The sequence below is a fragment of the Protopterus annectens genome, chromosome 9.part0 (assembly GCF_019279795.1).
Source record: "Protopterus annectens isolate FY-2018-M chromosome 9.part0, PAN1.0, whole genome shotgun sequence".
NCBI classification, from domain to species: domain Eukaryota; kingdom Metazoa; phylum Chordata; order Ceratodontiformes; family Protopteridae; genus Protopterus; species Protopterus annectens.
In genome coordinates this window covers 907,526,407-907,540,040 of record NC_056743.1, presented here as the reverse complement: position 1 = coordinate 907,540,040, position 13,634 = coordinate 907,526,407, and the positions used below count along the sequence as shown (strand labels likewise).

Below are 13,634 nucleotides of genomic sequence, written 5' to 3'. Positions count from 1 at the left end.
CTTTCATCATTTTTCATGCTGACAGGGTCTCCCTCAGGACTAACCCAACTTTCATGCCTAAAGTGGTGTCCAGTGTAGCTCTCAACCAATCTGTTCATGTGCCCACTTTTTTTCCCTAAACGTCAAAATAAGGGGGAAAGGATCCTGCACTCTTTAGATGTGCACAGACAGCTCAGAGCCTACCTAGATAGGACTAAGCCCTTTAGGAACTCTGTTTACTAGTCAGCTTTGCACCAGGGGCAGAGGGCAAAGACATTTGAAAACAAACCATCTCCAAATGGATAGCACACTGGATCAATTTCTGTTACAAACACCACAGGGAGTCAGAACACATTCTACTAGGGCAACTTCAATCTCTACAGCCTTTCTCAGAGGGGTCCCTACCAGGGACATCCTGGAAAGCTGCAACATGGAGTTCTGTTCATACCTTCACCAAGCAGTACCACCTGCTTATCTTTTCAAAATCCAGGGCAGGCTTTGCAACCGCAGTCCTGCAGGGCATACTAGCCAGCCCCAACTCTTCTTGACTGCCTCCACCGTTCCTCAGCTTTGGGAATCAACCCAAGTGTGATGAATGCAACAGTGAAACGCGAAGAACATAGTACAGTTGTGCACACTTACCATAAATGTAGATGTTCGAGTGTATTTACTGTTGCAGTCCTGGTTTCCCACCCTCCAGTCCCCTTGTCTCTCACTCTCTCTGTCTCTTCCTCACCCTTAACAGGGCCATTGGTATTTACTTTCTACTAGTGGTGTTACTCCACCATAACTTAGCTCCCTATTGGGGGCTCCTGACATTTGGGGCAAGGACAACTGATGTAATGGCATCGGCTGCCTGTTTTTATACCCCTGACGTCAGTCTTGGAGCAACAGCAGCCAACGCAGAAATACTAAGCCTCTGGTATTCGGGCCAACTGAGGGCTACCCCTGGCAAGATAACGCAAGTGTGATGACTGCAACAGTGAATACACTTTGAACATTTACATTTATGGTATATGTACACAACTGTACCTTTCTTGGTTTATAATTAACAAAAAGGTCTACAAACAAGATCTGAGGTATGGAGGAGGACTGTGACGTTATTTGTAAGGAAGGAGCTCGAGTTTTCATTATCCACAAGCTGTAAAAAGTATAACAATCTGATGAAAAGGGTCAGATCGAATCTACTTGAAGAATGTAACTGGAAAACACAGATGGAACTTTGAGTACCTAATTTTATTCAGGGGTCACTAAGCAAAACAAACAAGAGGAAAACTCCCCCTCAGGGAATCTTATTCCTCAGATCTGGAGACTACAAAACAGGCTTATGCAAACTAGATGCCTTCCCCTGTTGTTGTTTGTCAGAGACTTGGGACATGCTATCCTCTGCTTCTCTGCCAGAGGATTTCTTTTTCCTGGAAACACCCTGACTCAGTTATAGAAATTCAAGTGGGACTCCAATAAATACTGCCCAGGAAAGCCCCTTGGCTGTTCTGCACTTCTGGAAGCCCTAGAAGATGAATTTGCCAGTACATCTTTGGAATTGGATTCTAAACCCCCTGGTCCCAGGAAGCCAGTCCACTTCTGTGATATCATACTCCTGTAAATATGTTTACAAGAAACATGGTTAAGGATGCACTGTGGCATTCATTGATTCTAGCGAAAGATCCTCAAACTCCAGCCAAGAAACCTATTTCCACTAAAAGGGAAAGCTACAGTACTTGATAAGTTGTGGGAGAATATTTGCACCTATGCCACTTCGGCCTTGAGAGATGTGAACTGCCAAATGCATGTTAACGTTCTAGCAGACTCGTCTACTTCAAATCAAGGACAAGATATAAGACCGTCATGAGGGAGAGTGCTGGATCTGGACCATGTTGGCTAGTACTACATGAAATGAGGCAGTAGGAATGCAGCGGTGGGGTGTCTCATGCAGTATAGTACTCTGAGGACACAGCCCTTGCCAGCACTTGTCAGAGGAAAAGGGGAGACTGTAGTTAGTGCAACACCTGTTACACCCCACTCCTACAAACAGTGTAAATCATCCCTTAAAAAACGTGGGACTTTCACTAGAGAGACAGTTGGGGGGGGGGGCGAGCAGTCCAAAAAGGAAAGCCTGAGGGCTGTTAGGATGATGTCTCCACAGCGCAGCTATGACTTGTAAGAACTCTTCCGTCTACCTCCCCTTTAAATCCCACTACAACACATGTCCTCCTCAGACATACCTTCACTTGATTTTTGTTTCTTCATTTAAGCCTCCTCTGAAAAAAAGGGGGGGTTGACTGGACCTTTAAGAAGGAGTGACAAAGTCTTGCATGATACTGGGTCCTAAATATGCTGAGAGAGGGGATATAGCTTGCAGTTAATCCTTAAAAAAAAAAAAAAAAAAAAAAAAACGTTCTCTGGCACCCACCCCCAAGTAACCTGAGACTAGGAGACACTTAGTAAAGCCTGAACTGTTGGAACTCCTAAGGCAAGGAGTCAGAGTGCACTAGACGAGTAAGAATATGCAGGCTTCTGTTCAGTACAGTTTCTTACACTAGCAGAAGATGGTCCATGGAAGCCCATCATAGACCCCATCATATCTAAACAAATTTCTGCAAGTGCTTGAGTACAAAATGCTAATCTTGCAGGACCTACTGTACTTTTCACAGAGATTTATGGTTACTCTAGGTCTGAAAGATGCCTATATCTGCATGTCGGTTGTCAGCATGCACAGGTGGTACATGAAATTCGAAGTAGATTGCTCATTGCCAGTTCATTTCTTTGTCTTTTGATTTGTCTGCTGTCGAGTATTTACAGAACACCTGGCTGCTGGCTGCAGTAATTGCATAGTGCAGAACAGAGGGCATCCACATGTAGTTATTCTTAACCTGGATGACTGCCTGATTCAGGCCCCCACCTGTGAGAAGCAGACTGCTTTGCAGTCCACAGCGGCCTGCTTCCAGAGTCTGGTACCCTTTCTCTGTGAGTCTGCCCAAATCGCAGGTAACCTACTCCCAACAAGCTTAGTTTCTGGGAACCTTTCTCTGTACCACCAGAGGACTTTTTTTCTGTTGAAGAAAGTTCTGTTTCTGACCCTCTGTTTCACATCAGTACAACAGCATACTCAAATTATAGCCAGGCCATATTTGAAGGCATTAAAATACATGGCATCCTTAGTCTTTATACCCCACCCCACCAACACTTCACAGGAGAAAGCTGCAGAAGTACCTGCAGAATAGATGGTGTCAGATTGACAACTTCCTGTACTGCCCCTTTCTCTATTGCATCGCATCTAAAAAAGGTATGTGAAGTTGTTCAATCTCGCCGTTCATTCTTCACTGATGGGTTCGGAGCTGATCCTCGGCTCCAACACAGCCGACTAGCAAGCTCAAAATTTTCCAGTAGCTCGAGACCCAACCCCTTATCCCACAGTGAACTGCTGGAGTTACCCCAGATCTAGTTTGCCACTGCATGGATCTCTTGGTTTCCAGCGTTGCTCTCGACTATTATTGGGAGTTTTCAACTTTCAGCAAGTTTTATATTTGAATTTTATATTTTTTACTATTATAACTATATAGTATTATCTAGTTAGCAGTTTTCTGTTTTTTCACCTTTTTCCCAGTAAAAATCTACTGATTGCCTTCGGCCTTTTGGCCTTGGGCCTTTTTCTTACAGCTTGTTAGATAGAGTTGCCCTTTTGGGCTTTTTGATATTAGATTGCTATTGTTACTAATTGCCCTTTAGGGCTGTGTGTACTGTTTGTAGTGAATTAGATTAATCCTCTCTAACTTTAACTATTTTATATAGTTAGTGTGTTTTTTTCTCTTTTTTTGATCTTGTGAGTAGTAGTTAGTGCTATGTCTGAAGATAAGGAAAAGCATCCAAAGTCTGGGTTTAAAAAATGCCCAGACTGCAGACAGAAGATGTCCGTTACGGACTCCCGTGTGCAGTGTGTGTACTGTTTGGGTGAGGTGCACCTGTAGTATCTGCCACTCCTTTTCTACTGAGTGCTTGCAGAAAGGAAGAGGAAGTTAATTGAGAGGGGTATTATCAAACACCCTTTCTCAGAGGCATTGTCTGACCAGGATGGGGCCAGCAAATCATCCAAATCTTCCTCAGAATCCAGGACAAAGAAAGGAAAAAAGTCTGAAAGTGTTGTGACTTCGGTTCCACTTACTTTGTAGCCGACAGTCTGTTCTTTTTGGACCCAGGACACTGCTCTGGAACCGGTTGCCGAAAAACCTCCCTCTCTACTGCTCCAATCGGCTCCATCTATTCACTCCTCCAGGTCTTCTGTCAGCATGTCCAATCTGGATATGGACCAGCTGGTTCAGAAACTCTTAAAGGCACCAGGCCTAGCTAAATTGCTGTTGGCTCAGACCCAACCGTCTGAGCCAAAGACTATTACTCCTGAATTGTCTGCTCCTCCTCGGAGCCATACTGGACCTTCGGAGCCGGAGGAGGCTGACCTGATGATTGCCGATCCCTTGGAGCAGGCACCTGCTCCAGTGTCGTCGGCTCCATCTGCTCGGAAGTCCGGGGAGGATAGCCACACCGACCTGTCGGTGCCGACTCTTCCTCTCGGGGTTTCGTTTCGGGTGAGCTCTGTTCCTACCTCGGGCTCGGAGCTCACGGCTTTGGTGCTGGAGGGGATCGCGGCTCCTGACCCGTCGACTCATTCTCATCGGAGCCGTGGTGCATTCGAAGCCATGAGGCGAGTGTTGTCTCCTAAAACTTCATTGCAAGGTCTAGCCTCTTCTTCCCCTAAAGTGTCTGTGTCAGTTTGTTTCCTCCGGTCATCCCAAGCGTAGAGACCCAGAGCCTCAGGTAGCCTCACAGGGCGCTCCCTGCTCTTCTGAGACCTCTCCAGAATTTCCCAGGAAGAGATTATGCAAGAGGAGGCATTTGGCACCCCACAGGAGTCCCTAACATCAGACAACGACTTGGATGAATCAGAAGGGTCCCCTAGATCCCCCTCTGAGGACATTTCCTTTGCGGAGATTCTTGAAATTCTTAGGCAGAGGGGTGATTGGCAGTCCAAGAGCCCTACTGAGGACGAGTCGGTTCTCCTGAAGGTGTTCGGGTCTCAACCTTCCACCTCCTGGGTGTCTCCACCCTAAGATGAGCGTATGGATCTGGTCTCTCGTAGGGCGTGGGAGTCACCAGAATCTATGCAGCCTGTCCCTGGGAGGCCTAATAAGTTTATTTCTGCCCCCGTAGATAAGTCCTTTTTGACCAAGGGAGTACCTGTTGATGCCATCGTGGTGGCGGCAGCTACCAAAAAGGAAATGTCTGAGACTTCGTCTATCCATCCTCCTAACGGAGAATCTAGGATCATGGATAGATATGGGAAATGCATGTTTAGTTCAGCGACTTTCTCACTCGGATCACTGAACTACTTGACCCATTTTACCAGACTGCAGAGAGATCTCCTTAAGGAATTGGGGGCTATAGCTACGAGTTTATCTGACAAAGTTGCTACCCAGCTTGCTACCCTTAATTCGATAGTTAACTCGTCCATGCGTCTTGTATCTTATGCAGCTGATGGTTCGAGTAGAGCTGCAGGTACAGGAATTGCTCTTCGTAGGCATGCCAGGATGTGACTCTGTTCCTTCGCGGAAGCCTTCAAGTCTTCCTTTCCGAATACCCCGTTTGACGGCTCATCCTTGTTTGGGCCAAAGGTGAAGGAGACTTTGACCAGGTGTGAACAAGAAAGAAAGACTTGTCTGCCGTCGGAGTCTGTTTTTCCACACCCACTCGACCCTTTCCTAAAGGTCAGAGGAGAGGAAAGATGTGGTTCCGGAAAGCCTAAGGAGCCTTTCAAGACACATGTGGAGAGTCCCCCTCCAGAGGCAGAGGAGGGGGTTACAATGGAAGATGCCTCCCTCGCCGCAGAGGGGGTCTGCAACACCAGGGTGACAGAGATCACTTCTCTGGTCAGTCCTACCAGCGCTCCTGAAGGGAGGCCCAGCTGTCCTACTCTGGAGACAGTCGGGGGTCGCTTGTCATTGTACCCAGAAGCCTGGCTAGATATAACAAACGACAGTTGGGTACAAAGTATCATTTCCAGAGGGTATTTCATACCGTTTTGTACCCAGCCCCTTCCCGTCAAAAAAATCCCGGACGTTCCACCCAGTCACAGGGAACAAGCAACAATAGAGGTACGCCGATTGCTAGAAAAAAGTCATCCAACCAGTCCCGGCAGGCCAAACAGGATTCGGAACTTACTCAAGATGCTTTTTGGTTCCAAAGAAAAAGGGACTGGAGACCCATTTTGGATCTTAGCAGACTCAACCAATTTGTGAGGAAAGAGAAGTTCCGAATGGTCACTCTACAGTCCATACTTCCCTTTTTAGTGAAAGACAACTGGATGTGCTCGATCGATCTCAAGGATGCGTACTACCATATAAAGATGGCCAGGCCATCCGGAGATCAGCTGCATTTCCGGCTGGGAGCCAATCATCATCAATTCCGAGCTCTGCCCTTTGATCGCACTACAGCCCCCAGAGTGTTCACCAAGTGCATGGCAGTAGTCACGGGGCCCACCTAATGCATCTAGAATTCCAGGTGTTCCCATACTTGGACAATTGCCTCCTTACCTCCACCACCAGGCATCAACTTCTTCAAGCGAGAGAGGCTACTCTGACACACTGCAGTCGGCTAGGCATTACAGTTAACTTCGAAAAGTCTGCCTTGTTGCCATCGCAGAATATTGTTTTTATAGGGACAGATTTAGACACGTCAACCACCACTTTTCATCTTCCATTAGAAGGGGTTTGTACTCTTCGCCAACCCATCATGTCCTTGATATCAAAGAACAGAGCACCAGCTGCAGAGGTATTGAAAGTATTAGGATCGATGGCAGCAGCAATTTTGGCAATCCCGTTAGCAAGGATGCTTATGAGGTTCCTACAATGGCTTCTATTCATGCAGTGGTCTTACCAAGAACTTCCAGTGAATCACACGATCCTGATAACGAATTCATGCAAGAGTGATCTTCAGTGGTGGTTGACGTCTCCATGTCACGATAGGACATCCCTTCATGCTTACCCCCTCCAGTTGCCACTGTGACCACGGACGCTTCCCTGATTTTTGGGGGGGGGGTGCTTTTTCAGGGAAAGACTGCCCAAGGCAAATGGACAGATCAAGAATCACATCTGCATATCAAGTGTCCTGGAGATGAGAACAGTACTTCTAACATTGCAATACTTTCAGGACTCTCTTCCTCTAGGGACAGTTGCAATACAGACGGACAAATCAGTGGTCTGATACCTGAACAAGCAAGGCGGGACCAAGTCTTAACCCCTTTGCCGAGAAGCCCTCAGAGTATGGCAGTGGGCAGTGTCATCCCAGCGCTTTCTGTTAGCAATGCACATCCCGGGCAAATCCAACGTCATAGCGGACAGACTGAACAAGGCAATTTTATTGCCCCACGAATGGTCCCTCAAACAAGAGATTATGGACAGGATTTTCCGCAAAATGGGCCAGCCTTCCTGCGACCTGTTTGCCAGTCATATCAGCAACAAATGCAGAAGCTATTGTGCCCCGAGTCCCACCTCGAGGGATGCTCTTGTCCACGATTGGCCCCTGGGTCTCCTCTATGCATTTCCCCCAATTCCTCTGATACCCATATTTTTACAGAAAGCAAAGTCGCTGGAACAGACAATCATCCTTATAGCCACTCATTGGCCTTGGCAGATTTGGTTTCCGTTTCTTTACCGTCACATTCTGGAAGACCCATGGATCCTGGACCCAGTTCCGGACTTATTGACACATCTGTCAGGGGGTCTTTATCCATCATTGCAGACACTGAAGCTAACCGCTTGGCTGCTCCAATTCCCCGCATAGCAAGGCTTTGTAATCTTTCCCATGACACTAGTCAAATTTTATTGGCTTCCCATAAGCCTTCCACTAGAAAATTGTATCGTAGTAAGTGGAAGAGATTTTCCATGTGGGCTTCCTCCCATAACATTGACCCTTACCACGCGCCATTGCCTTCTATTTTACAATTTTTAACAGAAATCCTCAACAAAGGAGCAGCGGCTGCTACGGTGCGGGTACAACTAGCTGCTATATCTAATTTTCATATGGGGATCGATGGATTGAATATTATGGCTCACCAATTGTCTAAGGCTTTTCTAAACGGTTCCTTTCACATGAGGCCTCCAGTGAAGACTCCTTATTCTCCCTGGAATTTGAATTTTGTTATCTCGCATCATTTTTCCTCCTTTTGAGCCTGCATCATCTTGTGAACTAAAATTTCTATCATGGAAAACTCTTCCTAGTAGCTATCACTTCAGCCCGCAGAGTGTCAGAGCTCCAAGCCCTATCCATCAAGCCTCCTTATATAGTCTTTCATGCTGATAGAGTATCTTTCAGGCCAAATCCATCCTTTGTGCCTAAAGTATGTTCTGAGATTAACATCAAGCAAGTCATTGAGTTGCCCGTTTTCTTCCCTAATCACACTAACAAATTGGAATATAAGTTGCACAAACTCACAGACAACTTAGATTTTATTTAGACAGAACTAAAGACATTAGGAAATCAGATCAGCTTTTTGCATCTTTTTCTGAGGCCAGGAAAGGTAAACCAGTTGCCAAAACAACTCTAAGTGGCTGTCGGATTGTATCATACACCTATTCTTGTCATAACATGCCCTTGTCTAGTAAGGTGAAGGCTCATTCAACCAGAGCATTTTCTACCTCTTCAGCCTTTCAAGCCAAATTACCATTGAACAACATCTGTGCAGCAGCCACATGGTCTAAACCTCACACTTTTATAACTCATTACAAAGTGGATAAGGCTTCTGGGACAGGGCTTCATTTGGTTCTACGGTTCTGAAGAGTGTACTTCCTTGAGCCACCTAAGATCAGGGTGCTAGGGTAGCTACCCATCAGTGAAGAATGAACGGCGAGATTGAACAACTTCACATAAAGAAGTTATGTACTCACCATAACGTTCCATGTGAGTTGTTCCATCTCGCCTTCATTCTCACGTCCCTCCCTCCTTCCCCCTCCTGGCTGGCAGTTGACCTGGAGGCTGTCTTCATCCTGGTTTTTCAATGTGTCTTCATTCCTAGGCAGAATAATTATTCTATTTCTATATGGTATGCAGCAAACAAGGTCTGAGGTAATTCCAGCAGTGCATTGTGGGATAAGGGGTTGAGTCTCGAGCTACTGGAAAACTTTGAGCTTGCTAGTCGACCGTGTCGGAGCCGAGTATCGGCTCCGAACCCATCCGTGAAGAATGAAGGCAAGATGGAACAACTCGCATAGAACGTTATGGTGAGTACATAACTTCTTTTTTTATGGTCAATGCCATCAGTGAGCCTCAGTCAAGGGATGTCATTCCAGCTGAGCTTTTGGGTATCTGGACACTGACCACACACATTTCAGATATAGCTCAGGAAAACCCAAAATTCAGTGTAGCAAAACTCAGGAAAAGGCACTTCATCACCAAAGCCGTGTCTAGTTAAAGCCATAGAGGCTTTCAGACAGGCTCGGCAAGTGGGGATCCTGCATATTGCCAAGGGACAACACAGCAGCTGTGTGGTACATCCACAAGCTGGGTGGAAGACTGACTGTAGATTATTGATACCAGGCCCAGGATTAGAGATTGATTTTCATGGCATCTGGCATTGTATTCCAAGAAAACATCTTTGCAAATCAGTTGAACAGGACAGGAAAACTTTAGTGAATGGATATTTGAACAGAAAAGGTATTTCTGGATTTGGTCACGAGATAAAATTTGCTAGAAGTACATCCTTTTGCTTCTTCAGGAGTTGAACAAATTTTGCACTAGCACCACAAATACATGGGTCTGGGCACCAGATACCTTCTCAATCAGTTGGGTGGGTCTGTTCCTTTATGTTCCTTACATCTCTGTTCTCCTCAGGGTAGCTAACAAGATAGGACAGGTGAAAAGAATCTCTCATAACCCTCCTTTCAGCTTAGCCACACTGTTTCTCATAAGGTGCATGGTATGGATGGAAACTATCCCACTACCTCCAGTGCATGAGCCTCTTATCCAAAAACAAATTATTTTATTTATTTAACATTTGTTTACCTGGAAAGTCTGACTGGGACAGAGCCCATTTTCCAGGGAGGCCTGGGAAAAATGCTCCAGAAGCATGTCTTTGGAATGTGGGAGAAAACCAGAGCATCCAGAGAAAACCCACTTGAATGCAGGTAGTACATGCACTGAAGGCACCCAGCTGAGAATCGAACCAGAGAACCTGTTGCTGTGAGGCAACAACACTGACTGCGCTGCCGTATCCCAGCATAAACACTCAAAAGCTAATGACATCTAGTAGTCATTCTCTTTAGGAATATGTTAACAGAAGACATGCTTGCAATTATGAGGGAAACTAGGAGACCAAACACAATGAGAGTGTACTAGTGAAAGCAGAAAAGATTCTCCCTTTTTGTGCCAGAGAGACCCTGAACCCTAACTAATCGTCAGTGTCCACAGTTCTTAAATATATGTCAGAACTTTAGAAGTCAGGGTTATCTTGTGCTTTTGAAATTTCATGCATCTCATGTCTGTCTGCTTGCCTGCCATGGCATCCTCCCTAAAACAGTCTGTAAAAGTGTTCAGTACTTAAGGCCACCTAATAATCTCCTCTCCATGGGACCTAAACTGTGTTGAAAATTATCTTACCATATTGACAGCACCCCACAGTTACTTGGAAAGTTGTCCCAATGGCCAGAACATTATACAGGAGGTTCCTGTTTACGAACAACTCTCACTTTCCACGAGGAAAGATTAACCCTATGCAACCACCCATCTCCTTTCCTAAGGTGGTGACAGAGGTCTGTTTTAAAACAAGCCATATATGTCAGTTTTCTTGCCTACTCCACAGAACAAAGGGGAAAGGATACAGCACATCTCAGATGTGCGTAGGTAACTGTGTTTATTAGGGGGATCAGAGAAGTAAGGAAAACAGATCAGTTATTTGTAGCCTTTGCAAAGGAAAGAGGGCAAGACTCTCTCAAAACAAACCATATCGAAGTGTTTAGCCCACTGCTTTCCCTTATTCTTTGTATGTCAGGACTCTAGTAGGATGTGAAACCACTCTGCAAGGGCAACAGCAGTTGCCATAGTCGTCTTAAGCGGTATCAACTCGTAGCTCACACCTTCTCCAAGCACTGTAAATCAGTTATGGCTTCCAGAGCCAAGATTTGCCACAGCCATCCTGCAAGGGATTTTACAATCTGGACCTTGGCTGTCCTGTAAATATTGGGGAATCTTCCAATAGGTTAGCACTGCTACAGTAGTGAGCAGTACAGTGAACATAGCACAGTTGTGTAGGAGCTTGTCATATTTGTAAATTTATGCCTTAATGTTTACCTTCCACCGGTCCTCTTTTTCTTGACTGTTGCCATCATTGGGTTGAATAGCCAGTTCCCCTGTTTCCCCCTCCTAATCCTACAAGGCACCCATCGTGGTTTTGATTAAGTGTATGGAGAGAAAGTCTTGGGGTCCCTTCGGGCTGCCATTCCTGGGAGCATTTGCTGCCTAGGTGTGAATGAGCTGGCTTCTGACTCCCCTTTTGATTGCAAAGGCAAGAAAGAGATGAAGACTGTAGAAGTGTGTGGCTTTCTTTTACCACAGATGTGTTGATATCCAGGTGGGAGGGAATCCCTCTTGGCATAGAAGGTAGAGAAGGTTGAAAAGCTGTAGTAGTTGAGGCAGACTTCAGGCCTTCGGCAGCAGAAGTTCCAGAAGTTTAGCACAGTCAACACACAAGTATCTGCAGTTGCATTAAGTTGGTATACAACTTTAGTTTGTGTTTGATCTTTGAAGTTGGATTCCTTTATGGCTGTTTGGCTTATTGCTTGCTGCTACCTGCTTTGTATAGTATTTAGATATAAGCCTTGTGGTAAAGACTGGTTTGAAGTAGTCCAGATTGTATGGAGCTGGATTTAGGCCAATTTTATAATGTGTAGGTCTGGCCAAGATTTCCATTATAGTGACAACCTTTTAGTTCAAACGTCTATAAGAAACTGTATAACCAGCCATTGTTTGTATACTAACCAATAATTTCTTCTGCAAATTCATTGTGTGCATTTGAACATTCAACAAAATGCTTTCCATTTTTTATTTGTAATAGGTGATAAGGAGCAGTGTGTTGTATCCTTAAGACTCCTTCACAACTCCAGTACCAAATGCACTTAATAGTTCCTCAACTGTAAAACAACTTCTTTGGCCTTCATTGCATGTACCACATAGCAGTGACACAAGGGTTATTACTGGGCACATTGAGGATACTGCAAAGAGTACTTCTAGCTAACATCAGAGATTGAAACAATACTAATTTCATGAACTTTAGTCATACTTTGACTTAGGAAGGGGGTCCATTCCTGTCATGGTATTAGAAATGCAAAAGACATAAAGTATCTTAAATTTCACTACTGATTTTGTGGCATTCAGTACTGAGATTATGCAATTTAAATATTAGAAAAAGCTTTTAATTGTACATGTAAAGCAAAAAGCTGCTTTAATTGTTCAGTTGAAAGCATTTTATCACGTTTGAGAAGTCTGGAGAGATTAAAGCAGTTGCTGTTCAGTCTGTTAGTGTTATATCAATGGCCGACTGGCACATGAATGGAAATAACATTTTATATACTGTAAACGTAATAGTAATGTCATCACAAGGAAATCTGTTCTAGGAAATTGTATTTGTTTTTCTGTTATCGCATTTTCTGTTTAAGTTCTAAGTCAGTGAGTTTGAGTAGAGTTTCTTGGGGCCCTTCTAGAATTGAGCAGAACTTCAGTGGACAAATGAATAGTCTTGCTTTTCTGTTAGGTTGTCGAGGTTTTATCTCCATTTGTCAAAGTAGGAAATGAGATGTGTTTTAATGTATGCCCAACCCACAAAGTCTTTTCACCAGCTACCATGATGTTGACAGTGTTTAGGCTTCTATAGTTATATTCTAATTTTTTTTTTTTTATTTATTTTATAGGAACTGACGATGTAGTCTTCCTGAGGCTGGAATGATTGGTTTGGAAAGTTGAACATCTAGCAGATTAACATTTCTATCATTTGTATGGAGTTTAATAAAATTGTGGTTTACTTGGTGAAAAGTCTTACAAATGTTTTATTCCTGCGTGTCCTAACAGAGCAAGTGTACTGATTTAAGCAGTTAATCTGAATTCCTCTGTACCTTGAATTAGCATGCTGTGCCAATAGTTTGGCTAAGAAACAAGCTATATAGTAATTAATTTATCTTCCTGTAACTTGTGCTGCCACTTTGGAGTCTGAGTTAGACTGCTGCACAGAAGCTGCCGTGGTAGCTGCATGTCATCAGGCATTGAAGTATTGGTCATTGCTCCTCTTGCCAACTTCTGTGTGTGCTGAACAAAAAGGATAGGAAATTTATATTTGGCACTCATTACAAAACCAGTTATTTGTGCATGGAACAAGCACTGGTAGTACAATGTAATTAAACAGTGAGTAGTGAACCCTGAGGTTTTTAATGGCATTTTAGTTTAAAGGAATACTGAAGTGGATGGGGGCACGTAACCTGTGTTCAGAATGAAAGGGTCTTTTTTATTATTATTTTTATTGTTAAACTATTAAGCATTTATCTGTTGAACTGCCACTGATACAGTGGCACAAAGTAATTTTTGTACTGTCCCCAGAGTGCTGTGGTAGGCATGTTGAAAAG

General features: G+C 44.4%; 1 protein-coding gene across 8 annotated transcripts in view; it reads left to right on the top strand.

Annotated features, from left to right (window-relative positions):
* Positions 1-13,053, top strand: part of NACA (nascent polypeptide associated complex subunit alpha) — a 464,777-nt gene extending 451,724 nt beyond the window's left edge. For all 8 annotated transcript variants that reach the window (XM_044083639.1, XM_044083638.1, XM_044083636.1 and 5 more), the window contains one exon: positions 12,930-13,053. In XM_044083639.1, the coding sequence (XP_043939574.1) occupies positions 12,930-12,944 (15 nt within the window). In that variant the 3' untranslated portion in view covers positions 12,945-13,053. The remainder of the gene's footprint in view (positions 1-12,929) is intronic.
* The last annotated feature ends 581 nt before the right edge of the window (positions 13,054-13,634 follow it).